General features: G+C 53.8%; 6 protein-coding genes across 6 annotated transcripts; 3 read left to right on the forward strand and 3 right to left on the reverse strand.

Moving 5' to 3' along the window:
- Window positions 1-1,446: 1,446 nt before the first annotated feature.
- Window positions 1,447-2,522, reverse strand: PG986_009122 (uncharacterized protein; the record flags this gene model as incomplete). The annotated part of the gene is made up of 3 exons (XM_066845344.1): window positions 1,447-2,158; window positions 2,221-2,463; window positions 2,518-2,522. 3 exons carry the CDS (start codon window positions 2,520-2,522, stop codon window positions 1,447-1,449), a joined length of 960 nt encoding a protein of 319 aa, XP_066697742.1.
- A 395-nt stretch (window positions 2,523-2,917) lies between these two features.
- PG986_009123 (Protein GET1) lies at window positions 2,918-3,703 on the forward strand (the record flags this gene model as incomplete). The annotated part of the gene is made up of 3 exons (XM_066845345.1): window positions 2,918-3,004; window positions 3,076-3,262; window positions 3,333-3,703. 3 exons carry the CDS (start codon window positions 2,918-2,920, stop codon window positions 3,701-3,703), a joined length of 645 nt encoding a protein of 214 aa, XP_066697743.1.
- Window positions 3,704-4,657: 954 nt separating this feature from the next.
- On the forward strand, window positions 4,658-5,809 carry PG986_009124 (uncharacterized protein; the record flags this gene model as incomplete). The annotated part of the gene is made up of 2 exons (XM_066845346.1): window positions 4,658-4,683; window positions 4,747-5,809. The coding sequence occupies 2 exons, from the start codon at window positions 4,658-4,660 to the stop codon at window positions 5,807-5,809; spliced, it is 1,089 nt and encodes a 362-aa protein (XP_066697744.1).
- Window positions 5,810-6,439: 630 nt separating this feature from the next.
- On the reverse strand, window positions 6,440-8,339 carry PG986_009125 (uncharacterized protein; the record flags this gene model as incomplete). The annotated part of the gene is made up of 4 exons (XM_066845347.1): window positions 6,440-6,857; window positions 6,911-7,989; window positions 8,069-8,235; window positions 8,303-8,339. The coding sequence occupies 4 exons, from the start codon at window positions 8,337-8,339 to the stop codon at window positions 6,440-6,442; spliced, it is 1,701 nt and encodes a 566-aa protein (XP_066697745.1).
- A 1,377-nt stretch (window positions 8,340-9,716) lies between these two features.
- On the reverse strand, window positions 9,717-10,966 carry PG986_009126 (RNA binding protein; the record flags this gene model as incomplete). The annotated part of the gene is made up of 5 exons (XM_066845348.1): window positions 9,717-10,111; window positions 10,173-10,287; window positions 10,347-10,765; window positions 10,820-10,876; window positions 10,933-10,966. 5 exons carry the CDS (start codon window positions 10,964-10,966, stop codon window positions 9,717-9,719), a joined length of 1,020 nt encoding a protein of 339 aa, XP_066697746.1.
- A 659-nt stretch (window positions 10,967-11,625) lies between these two features.
- Window positions 11,626-12,389, forward strand: PG986_009127 (SMN family protein Smn1; the record flags this gene model as incomplete). Its single annotated transcript, XM_066845349.1, has 3 exons — window positions 11,626-11,718; window positions 11,770-11,835; window positions 12,099-12,389. The coding sequence occupies 3 exons, from the start codon at window positions 11,626-11,628 to the stop codon at window positions 12,387-12,389; spliced, it is 450 nt and encodes a 149-aa protein (XP_066697747.1).
- Between the last annotated feature and the right edge of the window lie 2,234 nt (window positions 12,390-14,623).

A 14,623-nucleotide genomic window follows, 5' to 3' on the forward strand; every position in this document is an offset into this window, starting at 1 on the left:
CCGCGCCTGGCGCCATGGGGGCCATGGGTGCCATCGGGCAATGGGTTCGAGGGGTTAAAACGCGGTTGGGTCGAATTGCATTGCACTCCCCTCCCCTCTCGAATACAACGGTAACGGTCGTAGCTCCTCCGTGTTCTGCTCCATCCCATCTTCACCCTTTGCGTGGTACCGGACATGGCAAATGTGGAGAGCTCAGGGGCCGATAATGAACAGACGGTAGCGCCATCTTAACAACACCAATCAGAGGACAGTTCCCCTGGGAAACACCCCGACTTGCCCAGCTTGAGAGGATCACAGACCTCAGGCTGGTGCCTGCGTCTATCTGATGTTTGCCATTCGACTCTGAGCCGGACACCGATCGTCCTACGTTATCTATTCCTCAATACTCAGCTGGACTTTTGATTGGTTGTCGACCTACGCGGAGATTTTCCCTGTGATTACCTCCAAGATACTGTAGAGATACATCGTAAGGTCAGACCAAGTCCGTCTCGGACGTGCTGTCGCCCGTTTTGGTTCATGCTATCCATGTACGGACCCTGAAGCGAACATTGTTGGCGTTTTACCATGCGGAACATTTGTTCAGAGGCACAAAATCCCCTGCTGCATGGGAGCTGCAAGCGTGTCCCCATCCTGATGCCGCAAATTGCAAAGGCCGGGGATCCCAGTTGCAAGTCCATTGGTCAATCCGGACACTGGTCTGAGCCAGCCTGGTATGCAGCAGGGGGCGCCCGCTAAATGCCCAGAAACCACCGACTTCCAACTGCCAAGCGGCTCTGTCAGCTTCGGGGTTAGAGTGCGCTGATCACTCTCCACAGATCGCTGGGTCTCCATTTCAATGTAATTGTGCGACCGATCCTCGAGTCCCATCATCGTGAACATCGTACGTAGGATGATGCCAACGGCGAACCTCGGCGTGAGAGTGGACTTGCCTTCTCCTCGTTCCGGAACAAAAGGCACGGCAAGCTACAAAGTATAGCCAGGCAATTTCAAGACTCTGATATGAAGAAATCTCGTGTAATGGACAAGCTGCACTAGCTGTACTAGTCGCCGGGTTACTGCAATAAATCGAGAGTCAGCTAGCAGCCACTGTACCCGCAATAAAGCAAGTCTGATGATGTACAAAGCCAGCTTGACTTATTACTGACCTGGAGCCCCTGAGGTATTACTTGTCGTGAGGTCTCGATGAAGGTGATGCGAGTAAGGGGGCAGACGGATGAGCCGAGACATGAGCGACTCATGCCGTTCACACCTGCGTGTGGCGCAGGCGAGCTCATTGCGTGGCCAGAACTGCAAATCCGCGACAAGCTGGACGTCTGTATACATCCAGGTGATCTTTGTGGATAGTCGATGATAAAAATCTCGTGTTAAAGCTGAAGCTCGTGGGGGACCGTATCTAAAAAAGCTTTCGCCGCATAGAAGCTACAAAAAGAATGCGCAGAGATATCGTCATATGTGGAGTGGCCCATTGCTTAACTCGCCCTCCCGATTCTGAGCGGCCCACTGCCTTGCCCGAAGCAATGTTCTAGATGCCGATGAGCCGCCGGCATCCTCGGTGCTTGAAGCACTCAAAGACAAGGACTCATTGACACGCAGGAACAACTCGAAAAGCTCGCGGCGGATGAACCCTCTTGCGACCAACATTTGTAGAAAATCCCAAACAGATACATTTGTCCAGTGGAAGGATTGTACGATGTTGAGCGTGTCCTGAAGGACCAGCGAGCACAGCTTTTGCCCCTCCTCAACGTCCTCGATCCTTACGAGAATCCACTGAAGGTATGTCCACCCCGAGATATCATCGTGGTGTTTGAAACACCAGTTCTTCACGTCATCCACGAGTGTCTTGTATAGCAGAGGGGAGAAGGACTCGTCCTTACGGGAAACATCGAACAGCCATCTGGCATGACTCCATGCATAGTAGTTTCTCGGGTGCCTCTCGGCGGCTATCATGACTACGTTGATGAGATCAGATCTTATGCGTTCGGACGCCCGAAGAGACCCAAGGTTTTGGATCAGCCAACGACGATGACTCCATAGCGTGGGAGACTTGGTATGACGGTGTAGGCGAGAGGTAAGCAAGCTATCGACGAATTGCTGCTCTGCTTGCATGAGCTGCGCTGGTAACGCACCAGCCTGCAACCGGGAGACAATAAATTTCTTCCTGATATTTGTAGCGGTGAGATGTTCCGGGTCCATAAGGAGAATGACGGAAGTCGCTCCCACGGTCTTCTCCTTTGGGGGGTAGTCGGCTTCAAGAGATGCTCCGACAGAATCTCGCGAGCAACAAAGAAGGCCTGTACAAGCCTCAATTTCGGTATGGCTATAGCATTCTCATCTTGAAGAAAGTGCACGCCCGCTTCCAGAGGATGGCTGCTGCCAAGCAGCTCTATCTCTAGGAGGCCATCGCCAGGAGGATGGTTCAAAATGCTGGAAATGTCCCGGTACACGGTGGATGGATCCTCGGACCTGAGATTCGACAGTATGTCATTGTCTAAGGAGCGAGACATATTGTGGAATCACCACATTGTTGTAAGATCAGCGCTTCAATAAGAATCATTGGTCGGAGAAGCAATCTCTCCAGATAGGCTTCAAGCGTGCATCGGATAGGCGAAAGGCGTTGCGTCGCGGTAGAAAGCCCCAATGAGCAAGCAATGTGAAGCTAGCCCTTGGGCTGGAATCCAATGTGACCAATCGCGGTGTGTGTTGCGTATTGGCGGGGTTGTCGGCGGAAAAGTCGATTTTTCCTCCGACAGGTAGCGGGCCATCAGGTACCTATCCCACCAACAGCTCTTGGGCCATCCGTAGGTAGCAATATGGTCCAAGGCCACGATTTTGCTTCGAGGACAGAGCCTCCGCATCATCGTCATCACCGCAACCTTCACCATCCCACGCGCACCAGCACGTACTGGCGGACACCACCATGCCGTCCCTTATACTTGTTGTGTTCCTCGTGGAGCTCGCTGCGCATCTGGTGAACACCATCGGCGCGGGCACAATAAATAACCTGGTACGTACAACAAGCCTGCCCAACCCCAACACGTCATACGTGGACTTTACTGACCTGCGGCACTATTCCAGCTATGGACCTTATACCTTATGCTGCCGACCCAGACCTCGAGGGCGACGAGTGAACGAAAGAAGCTGCAGAGCGAATACTTGAAGATCCGCCGCGACTTGAATGCTACGAGCAGTCAGGACGAATTTGCGAGATGGGCGAAGCTGCGCAGGCAACATGACAAGCTGTTGGACCAGCTGGAGAAGATGAGTGCGTGGCTCCTTGCAACACTGCTCTCTACACATCAACAAGGATATCAATTCTAACGCCGCTGCTCTAGAGAAATCCCACGAAGGAGTCAAGACGAAGTTCGACCGCACCGTGGGCGTCGTTCGCTGGACCGCGACTCGAGGCCTGAAGATGTTTCTGCCTTTCTGGTACTCGAAAGAGCCCATGTTCTGGCTTCCCCACGGCTGGTTCCCTTACTACGCGGAATGGGTGCTGTCATTCCCTCGTGCGCCGCTGGGCAGCATCAGCATTGTGTCGTGGCAATTGGCCTGCAACGGGGTCATCATGTTGGTGAGCGACACCTTGGCGGCTATCCTGGGCTTGGTCTTGGGAGCGAAGGTACAGGCACGCGAGCCGCCGATGAAGGCGGCACCGGGCACAGACAAGCCGAGACCAGCGACGGGAACGAAGAAGGATTCGTGACGGAAGCCAGGATTAGCAGCAACCCATACGTATCACGTTAAAAGAAGGCTGCTATTGCCGTATTGCTATACGCTAGCAATGCTACTACTAAAAGCAATGGAAGAATGCATGGAATGTCTCTCATCTTTATTTGACGCAGAGTAGACCATCGCCGTAGCTGGAAACTCTGTAACACGATTGAGATGACTCTTGGCAGAGTACTTGGGCTCGTTCTAGGCGTCTTTTTGACTCTAGCGACTATTGAGGAAGAAGTTCGCGAAAGCTTCGAAAGCGCCAAACTACATCACATAGATAACAATAATACTGTCTGTCTCCTGTGCTCACGACGACCTGACCTACCTAGAACCACATAGCTGCTGGAATATAGAGAAACATGGCTCTGACCAATCCTTCCTGGAGTGTAACAAGATGGAGGTACGCGATCAGTGTTCTGGGTGCAGCGGTGCGGTAGAAGGGTTCATGTTGTTTGCAGAGGGAAACGTTGATGTTGGTGATGAGTTGAAAAAAAAAATCTCCAGGCTGGAGCGCCTTACTGAGATTTTAAAGGATGGGGATTGCCAACGGACCGACCAGAGTTCTTTCCCGGCCAATCGTCCCAAAGCGTTCTTCCAGCCACATCTCGAGTGGCGTAATGAGACAAAGCCGCATGCTTTGAGTGCTCACTGCTTGCTCTGACTCAGCAGGGTTTTCCAAATTTAGAAGGAATTGAGGGTCCTCACTTTAAGGGCCTATTAGTAAAGGGAAGCCTAAAGGGAAACCGGATGACGCCTGATGCTGGTCCCTGAATCCTAATAAATGCCAACTGTCAGCCTTGCATCGTTTGGCGCCCGTTCGGAAGTAAGGTTTCAAGAGGACAGAGTGAACAAACATGCTTGGCCTTGAACACCAGACTTTTTGACTTTCTTTTCCATACCCCCGAACCATCACTCACAAGCAGGCTATGAAGACGGCAAGATGGGGATTCCAATCTCTTGGGGAACGTAAGTCCGCGGCGGCCCCATGATGCGCGCGCAACGGCTACCGTGTTAACATGTTATTCGCAGTATCAAGTCCCTCCTGCTCTTCTTCGGGCCTATGCTCCTACCCAAGGCCATAGGATACTATCGCATCCTGCGCGCCGGCCCAGCCGCCCAGGGACTCCGGATCCGTCCAGTCTCGCCGCAAGTAGCGCGCACCCTCTACGTGCTCGCCATCACCGTCCTCATCTATCTCGTCATCTCCTTCCCCTTCTTCGCGCCCGAGAATCTGTTCGTGCGGACCCAGAGCCGCCTCCAGATCCCGACCGATGTCCTCTTCACGCGCCTCACGTCCCTGCGGCCCGGCAACATCCTGACGGACGCCGACCAGGTCCTGCGCGCCAAGTTTGTCAACCTCGAAAGCCGCCTGCTCTACCTCCAGTTCGGCCCCGACGTCCTGGCCGACTGCCCCTTTTGCAACTCAGACGACCCCCGCTCCTACTTCTACTACGCCTTTCCGGCGCTGCTGGCGCCGCACCTCCTGAACCTGGCCGTACTCTCGGCAGCGACCTCGGACTGGCTGTCAGGGCGCGAGGGCCCCCGGTGGCGGACGACGGTGGTCATGGCGAGCAGCTTGCTCGCCGCGCTCGACGTGTACCTGGTGCACAGCTACAACTACCAACCCAACTCGCGGGCCACGCGCCTCGTGGACCTCGACATGCACTACTGGGACATGCGGGCTTACCGCGCCATCGCGCTCGCCCTCGTCAACGCTGCCTACGCGGCCCTGCTGTACCTGAGCGCCACGAACCGCGCCTTCGCGGCCCCGCCCGACCCGGCCGAGCGCGTCGAGGCCGCCACGCGCGCCCTGCTGCTGACCAAGAGCAAGGTCAACGCCGTCGGCATCATCAAGAACACGTCGATCCGCGACGAGGATCTGCGCCGCCGCGTCGAGGCCTACTGGACGCACGAGGGCCGCCTGATGCGCGAGGTCATGGAGGAGCGCGAGGTCATCGAGGGGGTCAACGACGCGCTCGAGAACCGCATCAACATCGACGCCATATCGCGCGACGCCGAGTCGTACGCGACCAACATGCTGCCGCGCGCACAAGAGGATGCGCAGGCGGCGGGCCAGCAGGTTGTTGGGTAGAGACTATTTGTTTTTAACTTCCCTCCCACATCAGGGAAGACCTAGATTATAATATAAACAAATAAACCGCCTCCTAATAAGTACTCGAAGCATTGTTGCTTGTGCCTGGTGTCTGTCTATCTTGGCTGCATGCAATCCGGGCTGGACTTGGTGTGGCAACCTCGAGGCCCCTTTAGAGTTCAACATCAGGGGTCGCGATGCTACACAATGGTCGATGTGAGAACCGGAAACCTTTCCGGTGTTGAATTCCTCGTACATGGTCCACATGTATTAGGTGTGTATATGAGGGCAGGAGAAGAGGCATCGCGTCTGGGACTCTACGAAAAAGACTTGACCTAAGCATGGTATTTCAGGTCATCGATGCTATGCAATGGCTGTCCTCTTCGCCCTTTATGCTACAAGCATGAGTACGTACATGCATTTCTCTCTCTAAGACGCCACTGGGATGCCAGCTTCTCCCTCCCTCGTTCCCCATGCTATCCATTACATAGTTCGCGCTTATCTTAGAACGCATCCTCTTTGAGTGTATCTTTCTTCTAGGTGCATAACAATCCCCAGAAAGCCAGAAAGAGAAAGGGGAGAAAAGAACGAAGACGGAGAATAAAGTTGAATATAGTACAGACAGCCGCTCTACGAGCCCTGGTGGTTAGCACCTCTCGTATCTGGCCTTGTCGTTGTCCCTGTCGTCCCTGTCGCTACACTCGACATGCTGTCCTTCCTCGACGTCCCGCCCGCCGAGCCCTCCTCGACCGACCGCTCCAGGAATCCGGCCCACAGATCCGCCAGCGACTCCCCGCCTTTCGCAGACGTGGGCGTGGTGTCGGAGAAGAATTCGGTGTTCAGGGACGGCGTACTAGGCGTCCGGTGGAACGGCGAAGACGGCAGCCTCAGGTTGTTGGTCGATGTTCCGGGCCGCGCCAAGCCGGCCTGCTCTCTCTGCTCTTCGGTCCACGTCAAGAGCCCGGCGATGATCTGGAGAATCTGGAACTTCTTTGGATCGGACCGATCCAGCGCCAAGAATTGGAGGAAATGGTTCGTCACGATTTGCCTGTCCCAAGTCAACAAACGTGGACTGTCAAGGTAAGCATGGGAGGGACATACTTGTCAATACTATCCTCAGGCTTCGTCTTCTTGAGGTAACGAAGCGCTTTTGTCAGGTGGTCGTTTAACACGATAGCCTCATGCCGCAGCTTGCCAATGAGTAGGTTTTTCTCCTTCACCTCTTTCTCGAAAGGGGCGGTTCGCTCTAGCTCCTTCTGCATCGTCTCCTTTCCAGCTTCAGCTTCGGACGCTCTGGTATCGGCTTCCTTCACCAACTTCTTCATGGCCTGGAGTTGTTCTTCAGACGACTCGACCATTTCGCGCAACTCTCGCCTCCGAGCTTCCTGGATCTCCTGGAGGGCCCTCTGGAGACTGTCTACTGCTTGCGACTGTATATCCCGTTCTGATGCGGCACGCTCGTAGTTCTCTCGCAGGCTAGCGATCTGCTCCTCCAGGGCGGACGTTTTGTCGGCCAAGTTCTCTCGGATGGATCGTTCTTCCATAGCTAAGACTTCCCAGTCGCCCATGGCATCTTTGGCGGCCTCCGCTTCTTCCCGGAGATGCTGGATTTGCCGTGTCATGTCCTCCTTCTCCTTCAGCGAGTTGTGTTGCGAGAGGTTGCTGCGACTCCGGAGGCGTGAAAGTTCCCTGTTGGCGTCTTGGAGCTCTGTCCGTAGTCCCTCCATCTGTTCTTGGTAGGTTTCGTTGCCCCTTTGTAGCTCGTCATTCTGAGCCTCCAGTTGCTCAACGCGCTCCTTGGCCCCTTCCAGCTCTTCCCGATCTCGCGCTAGTTTGCTTCCCAGTGTCTCTTTCAGCTTGTCGACTCGTTCTCGGAGAGACTCGTATTCCTCTTCGGCAAGTTCCTTGGCAGCCACGCTTTCTTCCAGCTCCGACTTGAGCTTTGTCGTCTCCTGGGCGTGTGTTTCCTGTATACCTTCCAATTGCTTTCGTACCTGTTCCACCTCGGCTCTCAGAGCCTCCCGCTCCTGTGACATGGCCTCTAACCTGGCGCTCGTATCGGCGCTTGGTTCGGAGCTGACCATAGTGCTTTGTGGATCTTCACGGGAATGACCATTCGTCGTTGGTGTTGTTGCTGGCGTTGCTGCGTCGCCGTTGGGTGATTCTGGATGTGTTGGATTCTGCAGTTATCTGGTCAGCCAATTCTGCCAGGGGCTGCTCTCCTGGCCTGGCGGAGTCCAGGGCGAATCATAGCCTTACCACAGAGGAATCGGGGCTGTCGGATTGGTCGTCGTCTTCTCCTTGGCGCTGCTCGCCGTTCGGCAGCGTGGGATCTACAGATTTGTCATCGGGGGCGTCTTCCTGTTGCTTCTGCTTGTTTGCATTGTTCTTCTTCTTCTTGTTGTTCTTCTTTTTGTTGGCGGAAGCTGGACGGTTTCGAGTTAGCTTCAACAATGGTCTTGCTGCCGATGGGGAAACTGCGGCGACACGGACCTGCGCCCGCCTGTTGCTGGGCTTCGGGTGGAGTCATTCTCGTGTGGGTGTATGTATGTACGTGGTCTAGAACGTCAATGGTTGAAGCCTACGTGGGCAGCATGGGTGCAGTCCGAGTCGGTAGCAATACAACCACAAAAGAAGCCGTCGACAGACTGGGAAATGGGTGTTTGCGATTCAGATCCCAAGGTTTGTCGTCGTTCAGAAAGTAAAGCGGGTCGGATCTCGAAACCCACACGTAAGCCTTTCCAGCTCAAACTTAGCAGCTGGACTTGGGCCTGTAGGCTGTAGGCTGCGGGCTGTGGGTGGGCGCATTCGCTGGACTTACAGCACTTATGTACGAGATTAGTTGGTATCACCCCGCCTAGCCTCAATCCCTTCGCTGTGCCCGTAGGCGTCTGACTTACCTGAAAGTTACGTACATGTACCTAGTGGCACCCCCAGACAGGTCCAGTGTTCAATGTCTGCCAACAATGTACACATCGTGGATATAAGGCCACCTAAGCCCTTTGATACGCATCACAATCCCGGACGGGTCAGGTTAAAACAGAACATACTCTGCAATGTGAATGTCGTTTGCAACCCACTATCCCGCTTTAGCGATATACTGCATAGCGTCTGTACCCCGTTGGAGGTCCAATACGAGGTTGCGTTGAGACACAGCTCTTTGTACAGTTGCATCCTCTCGGTCATACCATGTCACGAATTCGGCTTGTACGCTGTGCTGCGCTGCTGTCACCTTGAGCAATACAAGTGCACATAGTAATACGACCTGAATTATAAAAACACATCAACCTAATAAGCTTGCGACCGTGGAAAAAGGTATGTGGTAGTATCATAGGTCGGATTCTCATGTTGTAGGCTGTGGATATCATTGACGTGAAGTGATGCGACCTGGATGACTTGACTTATTGAAGCTCAGGTGGGTGGTGGGTGGGTAACAAGAACATTGAGCCAATCACATGGCCCCGCTGGTTTTCATAGTAAAGGCCCCAACGGATGGCAGCTCAATTTTTCTTCTTCTCTTCTTCACATATTTTCCCTTCGCCAGCTCAAATTTTTGAAACAGCCTCACGCCTTTGTTGCGTGCTGGTAGGCCGTGTCATCTAGTGCAGGTCGAAGTAGACCAATTGAATGCCTTTATAATCCTGCTGTTTGCTCGACTTCGTGTCTATGAGTACAGTGGGTTCGCTATGCGCATACATCTTGCATCCTGCCTCACATCAGAACTATAATATGTACATGATCCCAAGATTCATGATCTGCGACCAGTTTCCCGGTCATCCTCATTCGTAGCTTGATTATTCGCCCAGTAGTCCATATAAACATATCCTGCCAGCGCCCATGGTTCGTGCGAGTCGTAAAAATGGCTTTTGGACTATGTAATTCAACGCTGGCTAGACCCATGCTTCACCTAGGCCTTAGACTTCTTGGCCTTGCTGCCCTTCTTGGCCTTGGCCTTGCTTGTCTTGGGAGCAACCACCTCTTCAGCAACCAGTTCCTCAGGCTCGGGCGCTGCTTCGATAGCCTTGGGCGCATCCTCCTCCCCGGTAGGAGCACTCGGCGCCTTCAGCTCTGGGGTATCAAATTCGTAGCCCAGCGCCTTCAGTTTCGCTGCCTGGTCGGCACGCTTCTTATTTGTCCTGGCAACTTTCTCTGCCCACTGCGTCTCCGTCTTCGCCTTCTTCAGCTGGTTCGCAGCCAGCTTGGTGTGGGGAATGGCCTTGAAGCGTCTGTTGGAACCTCTCCATAGGCTCTCGTGGACCTGAGATTGAGGCACGCGCTTGACCTTTAATATGCGTCCAAACACTACACGCGACACGGTCAGTAAGATGTGGCCGTGGGAGGTGGTAGCCATTCGTCGACTTACTCAAGTAGTTGTCCATGCTCTTGACAACGTAGTCGGCTGTAGATTCCTCCGCGAACTCCAGGAAGGCGTAGTGTTTGCTCCTGCCCGTCTTCTTATTACGAGAGACTCGGAGGTTCTGTTGATACGATTAGTCCCGATCCCGTACAATGAGAGCTGCTAGGGGAGCCTCCTTACCAGGATATCTCCGAATTGGGCAAAGTAGCTCCTCAGTTGGTTTTCGAAGAAACCGTGAGGAATATGGCCAATGTACACAACACCAGTCTCTCCCTTTTCACCGTCGTTGGACTTGGCGCCCTTCTTTGCTGGGGGCGGTGCGGGTATCTTGCCGACATCATCGCCGTCCTTGAATTCCAATGCGTTGTCGGCCTCATCATCCTCATCGTCGTCGCCATCTACTCCGGCGAGCTTGAGGATATGTCTCTCCTCCTCTTCATCTTCCTCGGAGAAGGTCTGCTCATCCTCCTCGGGGGTTTCTTCGGGCTCCGGCACAGGCTCGGGCTTCGACTTTGAAGACTTGGTCGCCTTCTTCGGGGCGGGAGAAGACTCGACTGCCTTCTTCTTCTTGGGCTCTACCGGACTCGCATCCTCGGCGGCTAGCAGCATTGTCAGTCATAAGAAGTCAAGTACTGAGAGAAGGGCGAACGAACCTTTGCGCTTGGGCGCAGCGGCCTTCGTCGGTTTGGCAGCAGGCGCTTTCGCGGTACCTTCACGATTTGTCAGAAACGTGCCGTATACTATGTAGAGCGCATCCAATAATTACCTGAGACCTTGCGGGATCTGAGTTCTGGGGCCATTGTGATGATTTTATCGCTGTAGAGCACTGTGAGAAACCCTTGGCTTCGACTGCAGGAACTTTTTTTTGTTACTTGCGTTCAGGTATCTTCGATAAGATAAGAACCCATCTCATAGTGGGTCCACCTACTGTACCGGCAACTAGCCAGGCCTACCTCCAGGTTTGCTGCTCTTTGTGAGCGACGTTACGGCTGTCGCTTCGAGTGCACCTCATACGTTCACCTTTTTTTTCTATAAGCGCTTGAAATCTTCCATGAGGCTCGGCCTGGTTTGTAGATCTCCAATTTCTCCGCAATTACCCTGTGGATCGATTCCCTGTTCTCGCCTTGTGTTGTTGCGACACTCAAAGACAACTGTTGCGAAGCTACTACTACTGGCCAATCAGCGTGGGCAACGGGCCATCTCTCTACCTGCATACATACCTACTCCCCAACTTACAAAGTATCCAAAATCGTACTCCTACTGAGATACATCCCCTCAAACCCTTCTTTTTCAGCCGCAGGAGGAAGAGCAGGATCACATTCGTCCTGCAATATCATCGGACATCTAGTATCCTTCCAGAAACAAAGCCAACCGTTATTGAAGCCTCTGCCAGAGATACTTATTTTCACCGCTAACAATAGGCTGCAGTGGTCGCAGTTCCATCCAACCCATCTCTAAAATGGCATCAAATCAGCAAAACCTCACACACGACGAGGTATGGGACGATAGCGCCTTGGTAGACTCCTGGAACGACGCCCTGGACGAGTACAAGGTATTGCGTGCTCTTGTGGAAGTTGTCAAGTATGTTACTGACTGTATTCAGAAATACCATAGCATTTATCGACATGGCGGTAACGTCGATGACCTCCTGAAGGAAAGTGAAAAGTGCGTGTCCCTTGAGTCGGATGAAAGCTTCAACACTCTTGAGGTATCATGACTGACAAAATGTCTGTATTAAGGGTCACTGTGGCTTCAGATGCCAAGCTCGAGAGCAATGACTCTAAAATACAACAGCCTCCGTCTGTAGCAGAGCAGGCGCAGGTAAAGGTTGACGAGAGCACGCGGGTGAGTTGCGACAAATTTGGTGGGATGGAGTCTCCCGCGAAGATCAGAAAAGCTTGGCACGATAACGTTTCTGACATCCTGGAGAAGAATGGCGACGAGGCCGCTCCGACCGCTCAGCCCAGCGCAACATCGACAAGCCGTCCGGAAGGCATTCCAGCACCACTGCTGGGTTCAGGTAAGTGGCCAAGTAGATACTTCGCCTCGTCTACGTATGCACGTCAGAGGACTGCACAGATGGTAGGACCCCCAGATTCGCAGTCGGCTAACACGGCTCTAGTGCAAGATGAGGGTCTAAAGAAACTGATGATGTCCTGGTACTACGCCGGCTATTACACTGGGCTCTACGAAGGACAGAAACAGCAGTCGCAGCAGCAGTAATCTGACGTGCCAGGGCCGAGCTCGGATGGACATTTGCTCTTTTTGATCGACCAACAGAACCAAGATCCGAAACGTGGCACGTTCCAGATCCTGATGATAGCGATAGCGTCTACATTTCGTTCCCGTTTCCATCTTCAACACATCACTTCATTCTCGGCTTCACCAGGCTGCCGAACTCGGGACGAGAGGGCGATTCCGTAAGACCGCTGTTGGATCTGCTATTGATAGGGCGAAGTATCGCCGTCTTACATCCATTTGTAATGTGGCTGTTAAATAATTTCGAGTTGCCAAGTTATATATTTCAAAAGCATAGCGCCGGAGACTCCCAGTGGAGCCGAGCGGATAGTTTTGGGCCGAGGCAGAGGCCCTGAAGCCAAACATGGTGAATTGGCATGAATAGAATCCCATCGCTTCGTGTTGACTGCAACTCTGGCTACACGGGTATCCGTTGAGGAGGCCTCCTCCATAGGTTTTATGTAGAAGCGAATGGAAAAGGCGCCACTATTTCTGTAGCAGATGACAGGCGTGGACAGCATTAAACATGAGCCTGGGAGATGCAGAGATGAAGATGAGAATGACGAATGCCATGTACGCTGGTGAGGCGTGTCCTGACAAGCCATGGATGGCACGACAACAATATAGGACGGCAACGGCAAGGGGGCGCCAAAAGAGACACCATATCAGACTGAGCTTGTCTGCAACAAAGTTAAGACAGGCCCCAAGAAAACATGATGAACGGATCGAAACATGAGACAGCGATAGGCAGGATGACGGGTCGACTGGACGGGTGAAAGGCATGCGGCTAAGGAGGATTGGGGGTTCGCCGGCTGGCGGAGCGGACATGCTCCCCCTGACAACGTTTCTCTTCAGCTCTTGGCGTCGAAACGTAGATTCGAGATTCGCAAAAGGCAGGCCTTGGCGGTCGTCAGGCGGGAAAAACGGCACAGGAATACGCAGCAATTTCGGGCAGGGTAGCATTGACAATTACGTTTCCTGGCCTACCCGGTGACGAAGAATTGCACGATATCACTGCACCCGAGCGCTGCCAAGTGCAGATAGTCGAGTGGAAGACTGGGTCGTGGGTTTCCACCGTAAACGAGCCAGGAAAACGGTCTAGAATGCTAACGACATGGATCCGTATAAGCTTAAGCTTAAAGTCCCAGAAGCCAATCGAATCCGCCGTTGGCCAGCAGGCGGGTTGGACCAAAGGGACCAAAGGGACCAAAGCCGTTACTACTACTGGATTTTCTTTCTCAGGTGCCGCCGCACAGCCTGTACATGCAACACCCGGGGCGAGGACTTGACACCGGAGACGTCCGCAGCAGAGTCAGCCTCCGGGTGACAGTCTGTCGTGCAACGCCCTTCCGGAATCCGATGGCTAGTCGGCGCTCTTGTTCATCTGAAGTTAATTGAAATCGCCGCCGACGCTGCGGCTGTCTGCCTGGATGCGGTGTTGCCGTCCAGTAGCGAAAAAAGGGTGTGGTATTTTCCGAGTATACAGAGCCGCTAGCGCCAGTCAGGCCTAGCCGGACAGGGGGCATGCACGGCAAAAGCTGGCTGCTAGCAAGGGTGCCAAAACACGACGCGAGACGTTTCTGTCACATCCGACCTCCTGCGCCAACCGGAAGCGGCAATATCAGGTTGCGAGGCGCCGCAAATGAACGCCCGGGCAGGCCCAGGGACGTCGCATCTCCTCCATCTTGGCCGCTTGGCGTGGAGCCGCCCCCATGACGGGGGCACTGGACGGGGAGCCCTGAGAGCAGGCAGACAGGCAGACAGGCAGACGACAGGCAGCAGTAGACAGGCCCTTCTCCGCCCAAAAAGGTTCCCTTTGATCGGACGCCCCTCCACCCGAATTGACGACCCATGCTTGCTTGCCCGCTTGGCATCGCGAAGGCGCTGGTCCTGTTTCGAGACCAGCTTTTGGGCCGGGATGCCAGGACCCTGGCTCGGCTGTGACGGAGCAAGTCTGCACAGCGTCCCTCACCTCGCGCATCCATCATGCTGCGATATAAGCAGGTGCCGCTGCTCGCCCTTTTTCGGGATCCTGCTCTTGTCTTTGTGGGTTCATCCTCTCATACTACTATTTTCGTTCTACAGTCGTGAGTTCGCTCTTTTCGCAACACTTTTCCGTTCATTTTCTTCCTATTCTTCTCCACGAGCAGCGCTCGCCATTTTACGGATCCTGCGCCAGTTCTGAGAATCACGGCCGATTTCGAGCAATATATCCAGAA

This window comes from Apiospora aurea (genome assembly GCF_038362705.1).
Source record: "Apiospora aurea strain CBS 24483 chromosome Unknown utg000006l_segment0_segment0, whole genome shotgun sequence".
Classification (NCBI taxonomy): Eukaryota; Fungi; Ascomycota; class Sordariomycetes; order Amphisphaeriales; family Apiosporaceae; genus Apiospora; species Apiospora aurea.